Below are 17,470 nucleotides of genomic sequence, written 5' to 3' on the forward strand. Positions count from 1 at the left end.
CTTCTGAAACTCAGATCCTTGAAACCAGGTGAGGCACTGCAAGGTCATTTGTCTGCACAGGACACAGTTTGCACCACCCATCAAGGCTTTATGGCTATAAAGTAATTTTCAGTACCTAAATCAATATATCAATAGATCTATTTTTTTGTTTGTAACTATAGTCTGGGAAAAGCTTTGCAACATCTGATATTGGCAAGAGATCAAATTATATCCATTAACAAAACTTTCTACAGTGTTTCCAGCAGGATAAAGGATTAAAAAAAGCAGCCTTTAGGCATTGTGTATGTTCTTAATGTATCTGTGCTTCTAAACTATCTTTAATTAATGAAATATCCCAAAATTACTTATTAATAAGGATCTGTGGGCTTTGTAAACTCCAGACATTTTGCATGAATTAAAGAACAATATAATGAAGTTTTAATGACTACAAAGTCACAGTTAATGTAAAATTTATATATAGCATGCCAGAGGGGAAAGGAATTTAAAACTACTTTTAATCATAGGTTATTGGCAGCTGGATAGCTCGTTTTTATACTTTTCTAATGGGTGCTTGGTATTTATATTATCACATTTATCATGCCAGCATGGTATATTGTCTGACTTGGTACAGTTCAGAAAGTCAAATGGAGACCAGCTCATTTAAAGCCTCATTTGCTAATGAGGCATTTCCGCATCCTGCAGTGACTGCAAAGCTGGTGTCCACAATGACCATGTTCTTTTGATTCAGTCACAGCCCACCTGAGAGGGGCTACTCCTCAGCTGTATTTATAGGCAGTTTCACTCTTACTGCATTATTAGCAGCAATAATTGACATACTCTGCAACAGCCTCCAGCCTACTGGAGCAAGTGAGCTGAGATCTACCACAGGGTGGAGGGAATACACAATAAACTTCATTTAGCTGCAGCTGAACACGAGCATCTAGATTTTACCCTAAGTAACAGAGTACACACCTCTCAGTGCACAGATGTATCCCTTTTAGCAGCATCAACATATCACAACCTACAACTTCTTACTGGACTGATACAAGGCACATTTTCAGCATACTTTCTTCCACTCCTGTTCACCTGTGACCTTCTCAATGAGCCAACCACGCATACATAACTAGCAGCAATGATTTACTTGTCCTGGGCTCTGCATAAGAAAACAGGATAAAACTTTCAGAGAACAATGATTTTGCAATGGGGTGGACTTGGATGAAAACCATTAAAATCAGGAACAAATTAAGCTAAAAATAATTCCATGACACCCAAAAGAAAAATAGAAGATAACTGAGTGAAAGTTGAAACAAATGTAATATATATTTTATATATCTATAAAGAATCAATTTATTTTCATTAACTCTATCAACGCTGAATGCATTCAACACAATTGTAAGGACATCCATGATTTTAATGCATTAAATACTTAACCCACAAAATTCAAATAGTGCAGGAGATACTGAATGCCAGAGGTTTGGGTACAACTACTGCAACTGCATTTTATGAAAAACAAAACAATGTTTTAGTGCTTCCATTTAACTGTTTTAGTATACTCATACAGTATTTTTCCCTTTATAAACTGTAAGGATACAGAGCTAGAAAACATTTTAGTCTTTCACTTTCAACATGACATTTAGTAAAAAAAGTTACAAAACCCATCAGCTTTTAATAAAAGAACACACTGGAATTCTTCAGCTAACATAACACAGGATTGTTGCCTTACAGCCAACAAAGAACTTCAAAACAAGGAAGAAAAATGCTGTCTTCAACTGCAATGATGATAATCCAGAGTAATGACAGTAAATTCTGTGGAAATAACCTGAAGTTACACCAGGAATAAGGAGGAGGTGATTGCTCCCTCACCTTCTGAACCCCCAGAAATCTATCAACTAAAAGCTTAAAACAAAAGCAAGGTTACATCACAAAATGAAGCAGCAATTACCTTCAAGGGTACCGTGAGATTTCAAGACTGAAATTATTCTGAGTCAAGTCAAATGGGTTTAGTGCATTATGATTTGGCTTTATAAAAACATTTAAGTGCACACTACATATAGAACACTTTCATGTTTCGTGCTCGAGTAGCACATGGATTAAAAGAAATGTTGCTAAAAATCCAGTTTAAAAAAGAAAGCAAACGTTTTATGAAAGAAATATTCTATTTGCAACTGTAACTTATGCTATTGGTGCTCCCATTTGATGGGCTGCTGATGTAAATCTAACCAGAAAAGATGTACTCATATATAAAAATCAAAACAGGCAGGTTCCTCCTTCCAGGCTGGAAAAAACTCCAAGATATATGGCATATTTAACCAATAAAAGGGAGCTAAGCTTTACCCAAGCCTTTCATAATGCACTTAATGAAATATTTCTCCTTTTAAAAGAACCACTGGTATTAAATAGAGCTTTTTCTTTACATACAATATTGGTATATACAAAACAAAACACAGAACAAAGACAAATGCAAAAAAACCAAACAAGTGACTTCAGAAGTTCTGAAGCTCAGGAATATTTTGGTACAGGTCCAAAGTCTCTGGGTTTGAGAAAGCTCCCCGCTGCTCAACTTCTTTCCCTGCAATTATTTGCTTCACAGCTACTTCCACTTTCTTCCCATTTATCGTATACTGAAAAACAAAACCAGCAATGATAAAATTCCATTTTTCATGTAGCAGATTTATGGAAACATTCATGAGACCCCCCACCAATCCCAGAACTCAATCAAAATGTAGCACAATGTCTTCCCTTCTCTGTTACACTTGACGCACCAGAATATTTCTTCTGAAAAATCACTTGAAGAGTAAGTGGAATTCAAAGAGTTTATAGGTGATTTTAATTTATTACTCCTATTTGGTAATACTGTGAGAACCCGATCAAGCTCCAGCTTAAACCAATGAAACCAGATCAATCACGGTATAAACACTAAAAATCTTCAACGTTTTATGTTCTGACACATCTGTTTTCCAAACAATTTTTAATGTTCTAAGGGTGGACTCAAGAAAAAGCCCAACTCCCTTGGGCTGTGGGAGAAGAAAACCATAACTTTCATATCTTAAATGGACAGTCTTTTTCTAATTGGGTAAAGTGAAACACTGAGCTTAAATGGTCCTCAACATTTAAATGTTTCAAAACAAATCGTAAGAAACAGAGGCTTCACTTCCGCTTATGAATCACACAAATTCTATTGCATCGTGCTACTCTAAAAGTAAGGATGTTGCAGGAAGAAACCTAATTCATCTCTTCTTGGGATCAGAGCACTGTCATTTCTGACTAGGGAAGTACGGTAAGGAAGAACTGCTCCAATGTTAACAGGAACTGTCAGGCCCATTTTAGATGACAATCTCCGAGAAGCACCAAAGCTTTAATACCACCTTCCTTGGGCCGGTACCACTGCGAAGTTTTGGGGAATGGCAACTTTAAGGAGATATTTGCAGGTCAGCTTTTCAGTCTTGTCTGTCTGCTCTGGGAACAGAAACCACACTTGCTTTACTACTGAATCTGCTGATCAAGGGACCCAGGTTGTTCCTGACCTCCAAAGCCACTGGAACTCCTGAACTCCGGGCACCACCACTTTTCATTAGAGATCTTTCAGAGCCAGCTAAATAATCCTCAACTCAATACACTCTTGCAATATTGATCTTGATACTAAATCAAACTTTTCCTTATTAAAACTACTGAATCCATGTGTAATCCTACCCTCCTGAACCACATTAATCGAACACTCTTCCTCCTCAACGATTAGCAACCTAATTTTCACAAGTGCTCCGAAACCAGACGACCTGTGTGGCCTGCAAGGAAATTGCCCCCTTTAAAAAAGCGTGGACAGACTGTTCAGCAAAGCAAATTAGTTTAATCACTAATCATTTTGTGGATGATGACAAGCGTGCTTATCTGGTCAGGACAGAACTAGAAAGATTCACACTAAGAGCTTGCAGTATGTTTAACACCTGGGTATCTCATTGAAAACCACGCTTTGTATTACTAAAGTCGTAATCATTTCAACACAGCTATACTATTTCTACCAGTATACAGTGCTAGTATGCAGTCAGGATTAGATTGTATTTTCAGATGAGGATTCAAATACGTTTCTAAAAGTAGCAGAAAATAGGAAGATGCTTCCCTTCCAAGCAAAACTTTCAAAGGAAAATGGGAGACAGCTTTGATCACTTTACCACTGGCATATTTACCTGAAAGGTAATTAGAATTCACTCAATTGTAAATTCAGTCAAAGTGTGAACTAATTAATGATCTAAGCAGGCTTTTCCTGAGGGGCAGCCCATCACAAACACCTCACTGCCGTCAACTTCGTGCGGTACATTCAGGTGATTTACACGGTTTACAAGTTCAACACCTCGTGCAGAAGCTAAGTTGCAGCCCAGAAAACCTAGACTTCACCATTTAACAGGTGCAGGGGATTTTACACTCACGCAAAGATGACATTGAGCCAATATTATTCGCCAACAGTGGCCTGAAAGAGAAGTTACTCAACAGATCTGAACCAGGTGGCTGTGTGCACTGTCAAGGCTGGCAGTCCTGAACCCGACACCTCTTTCATGTAGAAACCTACGCTGGCAGTAAATGGGTATCAGAATATCAAGTGATAGGTCCCAAGTCTCAAGCCTTTTCTCTAGACACACTCAGTCTATGTGCAAATGGACTTGAGACAACTACGCTCTGCACCCCCATTATGCTGCTCAGAGCTGTTGAGGAGATTCCAGCACCAGAGAGGACTACAAAAACCAGGCATTCCAAGAGATCATACAGCAAGGAAGACCACTATAGATGAACACAGCTCCAGAAGACTGAGCATGCAGAACCTTTAGCTATACACATTTCTCCCCTTTAGTTTCTGCTACAGTTAAGACAGTGATAGAGCTACATTTAAGTGGCTAAACAGATGTAAAAGTGAAATAGTTTACAAAATTAATTTATAAATTTGCTCAGTGCTCTCAGCTTTCATAAGAATGTCATTTGAAACAGGAAAACAAAACCAAAATAAGCTTATGGGTAGCCAGAAAAGCTAAAGTTAAATTACATTTTTAATATTTTCCTTTAAAAGGCTTAAGTATATATTACTGTGAAATGCAACACACATTTATAAACTGAGAATGGGCATTTTTAGGTATTGTTAAAAAACAAAAACATGCTTAGCTGAAAAGGAGACGAAATGATGTTGCTAGGCAACATAGACAAACTATTTATAAAGCTCGAATACACTTTTGAGATGCTAAAATTTCCATGCATGTGGGTTTGAAGAGCAGTGACAACTGCTCCTTAATTACTATTCAAGGTGACAAAGGAAAAAAGTAGGCAGCATTTTTCATGACATACCGGAATGCCTTTGGTTTCTAGAATGAGGCTTGGAACATGCCTGGCAGAAAGCGCTATACGTATTGCATCTCGAATTCTTTTCACCAGATCCTCAGTGAACGCATAGTTTAATGCCATCTTCAGGAAGAGTATCACCCTCTCCTCCCCATCTTTGTTGTACTGAGGGACACACAGGCTATCTGAAACCTCCTCAAAGGCTTCAACTGAAAATAAAGGAAGAGTCCTTATTAGCACTTGCATTTATATATTATTCTGGATGCACATTTTTTGGGGGTTGCATCAAAAGAAATATCACCTCCCCTAGAGCTGCAAAGGCAAACCAGACATCCTGGCTAGGTTATTCTACACCAGGTTTCCCCTCTGGGTGCTCTGAAATTTTAACTCCTGCTCAGGTCAAAAATCCAGGTTTAAGGACCATATATATTTAGGCCCAGGACAAAAAAATTGCTATAACTTTTGGGACAGATAACATGCTTTTACACTAAGCCATTTTCTTTTGCTTTCCTCACAATCCCCATTGCTGCATAGACAGAAAACTAACATGCCTGATCACAGAAGAAAAGGAGAGGCAACAGGTCCTTACGCCTCAGATTAGCACTTTTGCAGGCACACAGTTCCACCACCTTTCACAAGACAGACCTTCTTTGAAATATGAAGCACAAGCTCAAGAACTTCATCTAATTATTAGGAAAAGATATAATAAAACCAGTGTCAAGAGCTTGTCTTGGGGGGAAAAAAAGAAAAGCCTCAGAAGTTAGGTATCCTCTCATAAATCTGCATGATACAATTAGTCTTTAAGACCTTATTATATGAAAGCAACACCTTATGGAGAACATCTCAACTACTCATCTCCAGTCCTACAGACACTTCAGGAAAGCAAGCAATTTCAAGTCTACAAAACAGAATTTTACTGTTCATGCTAATACGCTCTGTACCATCTTTCATTTGAAAAACAGCAAGTCTTTCATTACTTAATCCTTCCAAACACCTTTATAACGCTTACATTTCAGGTTTAAGGCAACAATGTCATAGCTGAAAGAGGTGGAAAGTTAATTTCATACCTATGTTATAGATTTCAGAACTTCCGAATCTTACTCCATTTGGATTTAATGTACCATCACTGAAAATGACACACGAATAAAACAAAGAAGCATAAAATGTGATTAGAGTTTCACGAAAAGAGAAAAATTGATGCAATTAACCAAGTCTTTCTATATTTCATGCAGTGAATATGCAGCCACATTAGAAACAGAATTTTAAACTAATTTGATTCAAAAAGGCATTTTGCTCATTAGAAGGAAGTTGTGCAGAGAACCTCAACATTATCCATTCACCTTTCCTAGTCCCTCCCCTTTCCAGTAGCCTACAAATACACACACACCCCACTGACGACAAAATAGACCAAGAATCTTTGTAGTACCTCCATCATATTGCAATTGCATAACATTACGTTCCAGTCTCTTACAGCTGGAACTTGTGTTTCATATGTAGCAGCCTCACACTGTATGTCTGTTGAGTAGGTCTATTTGTGACAATGCCGGACACAGCTTCAAGGCATTCACTTAACTTTGTTTCAAACAGCAACTTTTAAATGCAAGCAGAAAATCTAGCCACAATTGTGATCTTGAATGTCTATGAACGCTAACAAAAGCACAGCTTAATAGTTGACCTTCTATAATTAAGTTTCACTCTAAAGCAAGTCAATGGCAAAGCCAAGACCAGAAGGCAAGTTTCCTGATTCACCACCTTGAATGTGCTGCACTCTCAATTCGAACTCTCTTATAAATGACCATTATAGACCATGGAACACAAAACCAAGTCTAATACTGTCTTGTGTTCACGTATACAGAAGTGGGGTAGAACTTTGAAATAGGCTCTCTTCCCTCTAATCCAGCTGCTCTGGTTAATTTAAGGGTTGAAATCTACAATACTGGATTTAACAAAATGAATATAAAGCTAACAGGCATGACAATCACATACATTATGCTCTAAGGTGAAGTTTGCCAATTTTAACACCTGTTTACTCAGAACACTTTCACCAAAATACCATACCTGCGACCCAGCATGACAATTCCTCCTGTTTTGGGATTAATTTTGCAGTAATCACCGTGGGCCCAAACACCTATTAGAGAATGACAGAGGTTAAGCAGCTGATTTCTTATTCATCTAGTCCCAACAGACATTTGTGTAACTCCACTCACATAACTTAGTAAAATACATACAAAAATATAACATATCAGACATACTTTGAGAACTACCCACAGCAAACATAGCAGTGCTTAGCTACACAAACAATCCAACTTGCATTTACTAGAAAGAGCTAGCACACACAAGAGTAGCTCGCATATTAGGATCAAACCCTAGGTTATCTTCTGATTGCTTGTTTGCATGACTATACAGCATCCTTTAGAAAACAGATTAATAGCTGCTCTGAACACCACGTTGACGGAACTGGAAGAACCTCCACAAAGGTAACTATATTCCCACCAGTCTTTCTTGATCCACTTCTTTTATGATGTACAATTCTGAGCAAGAAGCCTTCTGGACTTGCACAATAGGTCTCAACAACTCCCTAGGGAGCTTATGTGCTTAATGTTCTTGATTTGCGTTAATGTAAAACCAGATTTGACTTCTCAGAGCTGGAATAACTTCTGTATTATTTTTAAGATGGATACCACTACAGCAGCCTGCCACAAACAGAAATACAAGCCAATTCTACTCAAGTTTTTCTAAAGAAAAAGCAAACCTCAATTATTTGCACGTGCATGTGCACATAAGACCATTTCTAACTTAACTGTTACAACCTTAAGCCCATTTACAAGGAAAAAGAGAAAAGGGGTTTCAGACAGAACCTCTGGACCACAGTGACTTCAGTCTAACAACTGTCACATTTTTTTTCCATTTATTGTTGTCAGGCTTACATGCAGACTGCAACTTCCACATTCCCTCAATTTTCCTATACAATTATCTCCTGCTGCACGTCCTGACTTCTCTTGTGAATCCACTCTGTATTGCTGCTATTTATAAAAAAGCTTCCATCTCCAAAAAGAAGCAGCTTGAGGTCCCGCTCCTGTAAAAGCCCCTGCGCAGCAGGGAGTTCAGCATCACTGTGCCACATAAGCAAAGCAGTCCTCCACAATTATTAGGAAGAAAGCCCCTGGTCCACAGTACCCGTAGCTTTACTCTTACCACCACCTGAAGACTGTATGAATGCAGAATATGCATGTCTGAGGCAACATATACTTAAACCTCATGCTAATGAGGTAGCAGGTCAGCACTTATCCCCCAGGATTCACTCCTCTGGCTAGGTAGGAACAGTCTGGCAGAGGTGCAGTAGCACTCATTAATGGAGGATTGCTCCCTGACCTATTCAGCACTTTCATTTCACACTCATGCCAAGCAGTCTATGTCTGCACTACAGATTATCAGGCTGTTACAGTCATATCTGCCTAATGAGAGCAGGAGCAAAATGGGATTGGAGCTTTCCAGAGATTCTTATTAAACTGATTTGGGTCCATATTCAAACCAAAGCACTAGAAAACAGAGTAAGGTAGTATGAAACATGCCATGGAGTTCTCACCCTGGAAATCTAGATTCAAAGCTGCACCTGCCTGTCACTGGGCAAGAATAAACCTGTACCTTCCTAAAAGCAGCAATACAATCTATATACTTGGTCAGTCTGAGCAATATCCAAAGCCCTTCATTACATACCTGGGAATCTTGAAAAATAAGCCTTCCTGTATTTGTTTCCATTCTCATCATTCCAGAAGTGCGTAGGCTGACAGGGAATGGGCTTGGTACAAACCAGCTCTCCACTTTCACCCCAAACTGGTTTTCCTGTTTACAAATAAAGTAGTATTTTCTGCATTTCCCTTCGTAAACAGTAGAGTACCAAAGCAAAGAGCATTTACAGCTATTATTTACATGCCAGATGCTGATGTAGATATGAGATAAGGCATCACTACTGATCTTAACAGCTTTTGTTCAATTCTTAAACCCATCCCTATCTTAACCTCAGTAACTTCAGGAGAGTTACTCCGCAGGGTGAAGCCAGCCTGGCACCCACAGCAATACAGCTAATTAGCACACACCCCAGAGGCTAGCGTTTGGCCTGATGTGCTTTATCAGAGTAATGGAAAAGGAGGTCCTTTTTACACATTGATTATCTTCACTAGAGTCCTGTACAATCCAGATCAAATGGATCCAGATCCAGAACATGTTTCCAAGGTGCAATCACCCATTTACAGCTGTTTCCCACCTGATGACCAAAACATAAGGTCATAACTACTGTATTTCATATGTCTATGTAGTATTTTGGATAAGAGTTACCTTCATCATTCCATGCTTCTACAGCCATTCCAAGATTTCTGGCCTGAATTTCTCCTTTGTAAACTGGAATTGTAACATTCTGACCCATGAAACACGAAATTATATCTGTCCCACCTACAATAGAAGAAGCCTATTAGAATACACCGTACTTTTTGGAAAAAGCAAAAACTGTTCTAGAGAACAGCAAGCTGCCACCTTTGCTAAATACTTCTGATCCACATTAAGCAGCACAGAACATACAGTTGGTATTATCTAGAATGTTATGTGACTTAATAAAAAAGGTTTCTTTTCTTATGACTTTTTATATCTGTATGCCCTTCATGCAGAAATACTCCTTAAGGCATAACTTTTCCAACACTTTCTTTAATCTCTTTTAAGGAAGTTTCCGTTTATATAAGAATGAGAAAATTAAGAGGCCCTAGTTTACAGACTTAGACATTTAAGATCACTTAGAAATGTTTTCTTGTTTGTTTTCACTAGTTTAAACTAAACAGTCAAGCTATTCCACTCAATATTTACTTAGGTTTTATATCTTGTTCTCATTAGCACAGAGGCTGGTGGGAACCATGCCTATAGGATGAACAGTTATCTTAAAAATAGATATTGTCAAAGTGCTTACTTAACTGGGATATTTATAGTCTTTCTATGACTTCAAGGAAGTAGAATTGTAAAATACAAATCAATCCTGTTAGCTTTACTCATAGTCTTCTGCATTTGAGACTAATGTCTGTAGTAGCAAGTTCAAGATTCAGCACTACTCTTATTACAACCAGAGTCAGAGGTGACTAGTAGCAGAAGAGTCAGACTTTAAAAATCAAACTAAACTGAGTTAAAAAGCCCTTTGAAAAGTCAGTCCTCATTACAAAGCAGAATGAGAAGTTCTGTGGTGGATCTTACGTGAATAGAAGTTGCCTCAGCTAGCACTCCTCACAACAAACTGCACAGTATGTGGGCTTGATATTTCTCTAATTATGTAATTTACAAAAAATCTGTCTGCAGTGCCAATTACTTGGCACAAAAGAATTGAAATGGGAACATGGAAAAACCTCTCCAAGAGGTATATTCTGCTAAAGTCAGCTATTTGCAGAACAGTATGTTCTGTAGGTTAATAGACTCTTTTCTTGATCTCGACGTGCTACCCCTAAGGACAGCCAGTCAAAATAAATGATCCTGCTTAAAAAAGCTAAAACCCAAAACATCCACCATGTCAGAAACATTCCACCTAAAAGCCTTTGAGTGTATGAGCTTCATTATGGCACACTGAATTACACAGAAAATCTTTGCACCAAAAAGACAATTCCAGTTTAACTATAACCAACCCTGAATGATCCAAGCTTCCCAAATATACAGCAGCAAACAAGCAAGAAGGAAATGCACAGGCAATGAACAGAATTAGTAAGATGCATGCAGCATAAAAGCATCACCTGAAATGGATCCCAGGAGGACAGTGCTTTTTATGTGTTTGTAGACATACTCATAGCTTTGAGATTTGAGCGGTGATCCTGTAGACAGTATAGTGTGGAGTGTTTGGAGATTGTGTGTTTCACCTTAAAAAGGAAGAAATCAACAAAATAAGTTAAGGTAGAACTTCTACAAGAGTTTGCAACTGTTTGTCACTACAAACAGAATAATTACAAAGAGGACTTTGTGATAAGATACAGGGCCAGAACCTGGAGTGGAAAGGCAGGAGGGAGGATAGAAGGGATTCAATAGCTTTTTGAAGCTTACATGGTTTTAGATTTTTCTCTTCTAGCACAGCCAGCCACTTTGCACCCGTTCCAAGGATGGTGATCCTAGAGGGAAAAAACTTAAAATGTTTTGCATATTTACATATGCTGAGATTCTAAAGACCTGCAATTCCCACTGCAGTAAGCAGAGGCTGTAGACATCTGCACATTGATTAGTCAAGCAACGCAGCCTCTTAGAAAGCTTTCTAAGTACAAGGCACATCCTTTTGAGCAATCAAAATCAGTCAGATCACATGTCATTTCTGCAGCTCTGAAACTTTTAATTCTATCTTTAAATATTAAACAAAGCTTTCCCCACCTCCTGGAAAATATGAATTCCTGTAAATGAAAGCGAATAACTGCAGAACACTCCAAAGACATCACAAAATGTTACGACGTTTACTTTGTGAATGGCCATACTTGCCACTAGGCTGTTTAACACAAAACCACTGCCTTATTACACTCTTACATTTAAGAATTTTGCCATTTCAGGGCATAGTTTAACAAAGAATACTTCACTCTGAGGACAGCAGACAGTGATTTTTCTCTTAGATACCTGTTCCGTTTCCACTGATAGAAGTCTGAGTTGCAAGTGCCTAACTGAAGACGAAATGTGGCCTAGCTAACCGAACAATTGAATTCCACCCTTGCAAAAAGTGTCTTTAGAGCTCTCCAATACAACGTAATTAAAACTTGAAATGAAGGCTGTACCCCTTCCCTACTCCATCGATGGAAGTGCTAGTTTAATGTTTCTGCTGACTTTCAGGAAATCCTCTTCCCTGCCTTCTGCTAATTCATTTTATATTACAGCAATAAACTCTCAAGGAAATGCATAGATAAGGATAAGGGATACAGTCTGAGTGCACAGAACACAGGCAATACATGTATCAGTAGAACTTAATATAAGATCCTGCTATCTTTGCTTTTACTGCAAAGGCAAGACAGAACGTAGAACAGCTCCTGAGATGATAATACAGTTTCAGAAATGGAGAGAGAGCTATTTCAACACTATCAAAAGGGGATGTCTTCCTTTGCCATTTAGGTGGATGACAGTTACTGAGAGGATGCCACCTCTTGGGTAAGGACAGGGACAGATTCTTTGCACAAACACATCACTGCCTAGAGCAATTTTTCAGGTACATGGGAACAGCACCATGAGAGCCCACAGGACCATACTGCTCCTCCAGTTACCATGTACCACAATCACATGAACTATTTTTACTCCTGTGTAACACCTTACCTTCCTTCCATGCTTCAAATTGTTGCTTATTTTACCATTAGAATACTTAACGCTTCTGTTTATTTTTAAGCTCTTTGACACTTCCTCTATTACATGGAGAGCCTGGTCTTCTATTATTTCCTTCCAAGCGCTATATAATTGGCAGATGGTGACTAAACAGAGTTCACTTGAACAGATCTTTAATTGATGTCCACTTAAGTAATTCTTGTCATGCAGTATGAACTATCTTGATGATACTGTAAGAATATGCTATCTGAAGGCAAGTATGGTACATCTTCAGAGAAGTAAGGTAGTCTTAACATGTTGAAGCCTTTTTTTTTAATATGTAACATATGACTGAGTTGGGAACAGACTGCATTATAAAGTACCACACAGATGGCCACCGCTTTTAGCACCAGATTACAAAAGTGAGACATGCAGACACATTTCAGTTATCTTCACTTACTTTTGGCATGTAGAAACAATGCTTAAAAATAAGCTGTGTTATTTCTCGATTCTGAATTTTTGCCTGTTTTTCTACTGGGGATTTATTTTGGGGGGTGGGGAGTGTCTTAAGTTTGTGGTTTTGTTCTGTGTTTTGGGTTTTGTTTTTTTGTTGGTTTTTCTTTTTTTACCAGAAGCATTCTGACTAGGCATTAACCTTCAATTATAATAGCCAGAGACAAAATGTCAGTCTTTAAGTATTACATGTCACAAAAGGCAGAGTGAAGTTTAAATTATTAATTATCAAGAGTCAGAAAGTAAATCTTTTGGCATCCACTTTCCACCACTAATGAATTAATTTTAATTATCAATTAAAAATGACACTCATTTTACCAGTAATATCATTCAGATCTACTCCTTACATCCAGTTGGCAAAACAGGGAAGTTACAAAAAAAATCCAAGTTTAACCAGCATACAAAGCTAAATACCACTACAGGAACGTGCCATTTCTCCAGGCTTTGAGAGAGAGGGCACTGTGAGCATTTTTAGGCACAAAGAACTGTGTAAAACAATTAACGAACAGCTTGACAGGGAGAATTAGGCATTATAGATTAAAAAGCAAAATAAAAAAAAATAAGCAACCCTGCTGAGCCTCTCCAGTCAATTTGTCTTTAAGTCAAAGTGCTATACTGAGTCTTACATTGAGCTGCTTGAAATAACAGATTCGTATTTTCTAAGTTCTGAATATGCTGAGAAATTACTCTTCAGATTGCTCCCAATTACTGCCTTTTGAAAAGGCTGCTCTTGAAAACTGACTATTGAACCAGAATTCTTTGTTTGCTTGGAATCCAAATACTTGACTCAAATTTAAACAATCAGTTCTTTGCCTCTTCTGCTCTCTCTCAAAGACTGTTTTAGTACAAAATTTTAAAAAGTAGTTCCACTCAAGGCTAAGCAAAAAAAGATAAACTATGCCATGCTACATACTGGTTTCTGACCAAGGGAATGACACCTTTAATGAGGTTGCTTGTATGCAGTCATTGTAACAGGAGCAGAGACCATTATCCTTCCATTTAATCTTGTTCACATACCCTAGTCTGTCAGTCAAGTCCCAGAGCACATTTGGTGATGGAATTAGAGGAGATCCATCATACAGGACCACTGAAGCTCCTGTAGCAAGTGCAGTCACTAACCAATTCCACATCATCCAGCCAGTCTGGAAAAGAGAAAATACCTACATTAGTTTCTATCTTTGTCAGCTAGCTGTCCACTTTCCTGGCAGCTCTGTTACAGGATCCGGAGCGTTGCGTGCTGTCATATGCTATGGGCAACTAAAATATGATGGACAGGTGTAGCTCTTGGCAGAATCATCTGGACCAAAGCATGCTCCCTGCGCTTATGGAAGAGGTGCCATCTTCCCCTCCACTTTCCTTCCCCAAAGTTTTTCTGCTTTAAGAAACTGTTAAACCAACACTTGAGTTTATGCCCATCTCTGCTGGTTACGTCTAATCATATTATTTAGGAATCAGAAAATAAGGCTGGAGCACTCTTTATCCTCTCACCTGTCCCAAGACTGGATCAGCTACATGTTCCTGATGGATGTTCATCTAACTTATCCTTACAAATACCTAATGAGATGGGGATTCCCTACCTCCCTATGCACATACCTTTAGAGCATGAGAGAGACTGCACAAGAGCGCAAGAGACAGGACAACTTTGGGACAAGGTAATTATAATGATTCCTCCACGGAGATATTACAAACTGACTAGTAGCGTTAAAGTTCAGAAAGGAACTCATGAAGAAAGACATTAGCCTTCTCAAACCATTACAGTAATAGAAGACTTTGGAATAATTTTCTTTACCACAGCATTAGAAAAAACCCACCACATAACTGAACTCCCACATAGATCAGTTTTATTCCCTTTCCTTTACTAAACTTAAAGTTGTGCAGCTTCTTTCCTCCCCACCAAAACAAAGATATAACAGAAATTCTCATCTTCAGTATGGTCAAGCCTTGCATGACCCAAAAGTGGAGCCTGTTTTGCAGGTGATATTGATGAGGCAGCTAGATCAATAAACCTAAGAGACTGTAAAATCAATCCATTTTCCTCACTGAGTAGATCAGAAACATTTAACACGGGTTTGACCTTTCATCAGGAAGGTCCCTGTTGCATTTTATTATTCCACCTGATTTTTTTCAACTCAGTTAAGTACGACAATCCCTTGCCAAGCAAGAACTAAAAATACATAGAAATGTACTTGTAGATTTGTAGGAAAAGCTCTGCCATCTTTTTAAGAAAAATAGATTAAAGTGCTTTTTAAAATGCCTTAATAAGCCACACTTGCCGTTGTATAGTACATAATAATGTCATTGCTGGTCATGTTGCCATGAAGAATGTGTTCCTTCATATGCTGTATTAGCGTACCCTGAAAAAAACACAGTGAAAGAAAAATATAAGTTCACATAAATGAAAAGCAAAACTGACAGCACATTAAGACTTCAAAAAAACTAATGCTGTCAATCCTTTGCAGGATGTACTCCAGGATTACAGGCAAGTATTTCCTTTTAACCACAGCTGAAGTAAATCCCAGGGCCTATCTACAGCAGCAGCAATTGCATTCTCCATTTTCTCACATAACTTTCCAGCCTCTCTCATTAGACCTCAGCAATTCCCACTGCACATCACTTGTAATCCATGGAATAACTTCCTTCACTTCCAACTCTGCCCAGCCATCAGAGTTGCTGAGTACTCCATGCAGGCTATAATTTTAACAGCATGCTTTCACTGGTCAGATTTTCCAAGCTAAGCCCTTTGATAGAGTTTCATTTTCAGTATATCTAGACAACTGGGAGGAATGAAGGACCTAGAGCTGCTATAAACTGCAGCAGCTGTTATACATTAACACTCTTCACCCAAACTATCTATTAAGATCTAGGAGATGAAAGAAAGACCTAACTATACACATCTCTTGTAAACATTGAAGTGACTAGCAATGTGAAAAATCACACTGCTCAAAGCATCAAAATTAACAATGATGTAGTTAAATACATTACTTCCTTTTCTTTTGTTGGAAATGCTGCTGAAGTACCTTTCTGATCATCGTTAAAGCATAACTTGTTAGGATAAATAAATTTGCAGACTGCTTCACTAAGTCACTTTGCTGCAATGACAAATTAATGTGGTCAATTTTAAAATAAAGATAGATTTGCATTTATGCAAGAGTTATAGTGGAACTATTAAGAATATCATAAAGAAACCAGATTTATGCTGAAAGAAAACAGATCACAGATAAACACTTGAAATTAAAAAGGAGAATCATAAAACTGGCACATGCTTCGGAAGAGAAGGCAGAAAACATTAAATAAAAAATAAAGGAATAAATCTTATTTTCTCTTTGCAACTCAAAGGAACCAGGTCTGAATTCACCTGCTACTGTTTGAATACACTAAGCTGTCACAATGCTGCCACCTAGCTATAGCTGCCATTATCTACATTTAAAAAATAAATTTGGAATTTAGAAACACTGTGTCTAACTCAACTGTTAACACCTGCAATTCTTTTGGCAACCTTAACATAATTATTCCATTTATAAAAGTAAGGACATTGCCTCTGCTGGAGAATCTGAAAGAGCCACACAGAGTAGTGAAATTAAAAGTTAAATTCAATTGAAATAAATATTAACTTTCTTTTTCCTCTATTTAGTTGTTGCTATTCCACAGTTTTGGAACCAAAAGGAAATTTTTTAACAATGACTTTAGTAGAGGCTACGAACTATCCCCCTGCAAAATCTAGTAACTCTCAGTCTGGAAACTAAGGTATTGTGGTAGAAGGCATAGCTGTTCTAAAGAGCTAATCGCTCAAGATGCTCTCTCAAGTTTATTTATAGGACTTGTATGACCCTCAAAATAAATCCTAAGCATTTAGCATTTCACGACACAGATCTGGTAGCTGATAAAAACTTACTGGTCTGCTTGTCTTCACTGGGCTTAACATACAGCTGATACAGTGCTGAGCATCTGGAGTGTCAAAAAAAATCAGCAGGCACTGCTGCTCCTGAGCCCCACTACCAGCACATAAGGGACCAGTGCTAAGCGGTTACACAGCTGAGAGAGAGCAGCTACTCATGGCTGCTGGCTCTGGTCTCAAACCAGTGTACTCTATACAGCATTCAGAAAGAGTCCGAGCATGAAAAATCCTCAGAGCGATTTGCCTACAGGTAACACAAGAAGCCTGTAGCAGCACAGCTATTTAAGCCCAGGTCTTGCAAGTCCTTACGATGGATAGAAATGAACTGCTGAGGATTTTACAAAAAATTCTCTCCTTAGATAGTTGGGAATATGGAATAACTAAGAAGGGGCCTGCATGAATGGGGCAAGAAGCAGAACCAATATTTTTAGAACTTCAGAATAACAATTACTCACTAACGTTTTTCAATAACCATCC

General features: G+C 38.2%; 1 protein-coding gene across 4 annotated transcripts in view; it reads right to left on the reverse strand.

The window, feature by feature from the left end:
• Nucleotides 1-1,345: 1,345 nt before the first annotated feature.
• Nucleotides 1,346-17,470, reverse strand: part of AACS (acetoacetyl-CoA synthetase) — a 43,547-nt gene continuing 27,422 nt past the window's right edge. Inside the window, exons 9-18 of one of the 4 annotated variants that reach the window (XM_059827562.1) lie at nucleotides 15,372-15,452; nucleotides 14,116-14,240; nucleotides 11,362-11,426; nucleotides 11,058-11,180; nucleotides 9,634-9,747; nucleotides 9,016-9,141; nucleotides 7,357-7,426; nucleotides 6,366-6,424; nucleotides 5,305-5,507; nucleotides 1,346-2,600 (exon numbers count right to left, since the gene is read on the reverse strand). In XM_059827562.1, coding sequence (XP_059683545.1) covers nucleotides 2,463-2,600; nucleotides 5,305-5,507; nucleotides 6,366-6,424; nucleotides 7,357-7,426; nucleotides 9,016-9,141; nucleotides 9,634-9,747; nucleotides 11,058-11,180; nucleotides 11,362-11,426; nucleotides 14,116-14,240; nucleotides 15,372-15,452 — 1,104 coding nt within the window. In that variant the 3' untranslated portion in view covers nucleotides 1,346-2,462. The remainder of the gene's footprint in view (nucleotides 2,601-5,304; nucleotides 5,508-6,365; nucleotides 6,425-7,356; nucleotides 7,427-9,015; nucleotides 9,142-9,633; nucleotides 9,748-11,057; nucleotides 11,181-11,361; nucleotides 11,427-14,115; nucleotides 14,241-15,371; nucleotides 15,453-17,470) is intronic. The other 3 variants (XM_059827563.1, XM_059827564.1, XM_059827565.1) reach the window with 3 other exon arrangements.

Source organism: Gavia stellata, chromosome 21, assembly GCF_030936135.1.
Source record: "Gavia stellata isolate bGavSte3 chromosome 21, bGavSte3.hap2, whole genome shotgun sequence".
In the NCBI taxonomy this organism is placed as follows: Eukaryota; Metazoa; Chordata; class Aves; order Gaviiformes; family Gaviidae; genus Gavia; species Gavia stellata.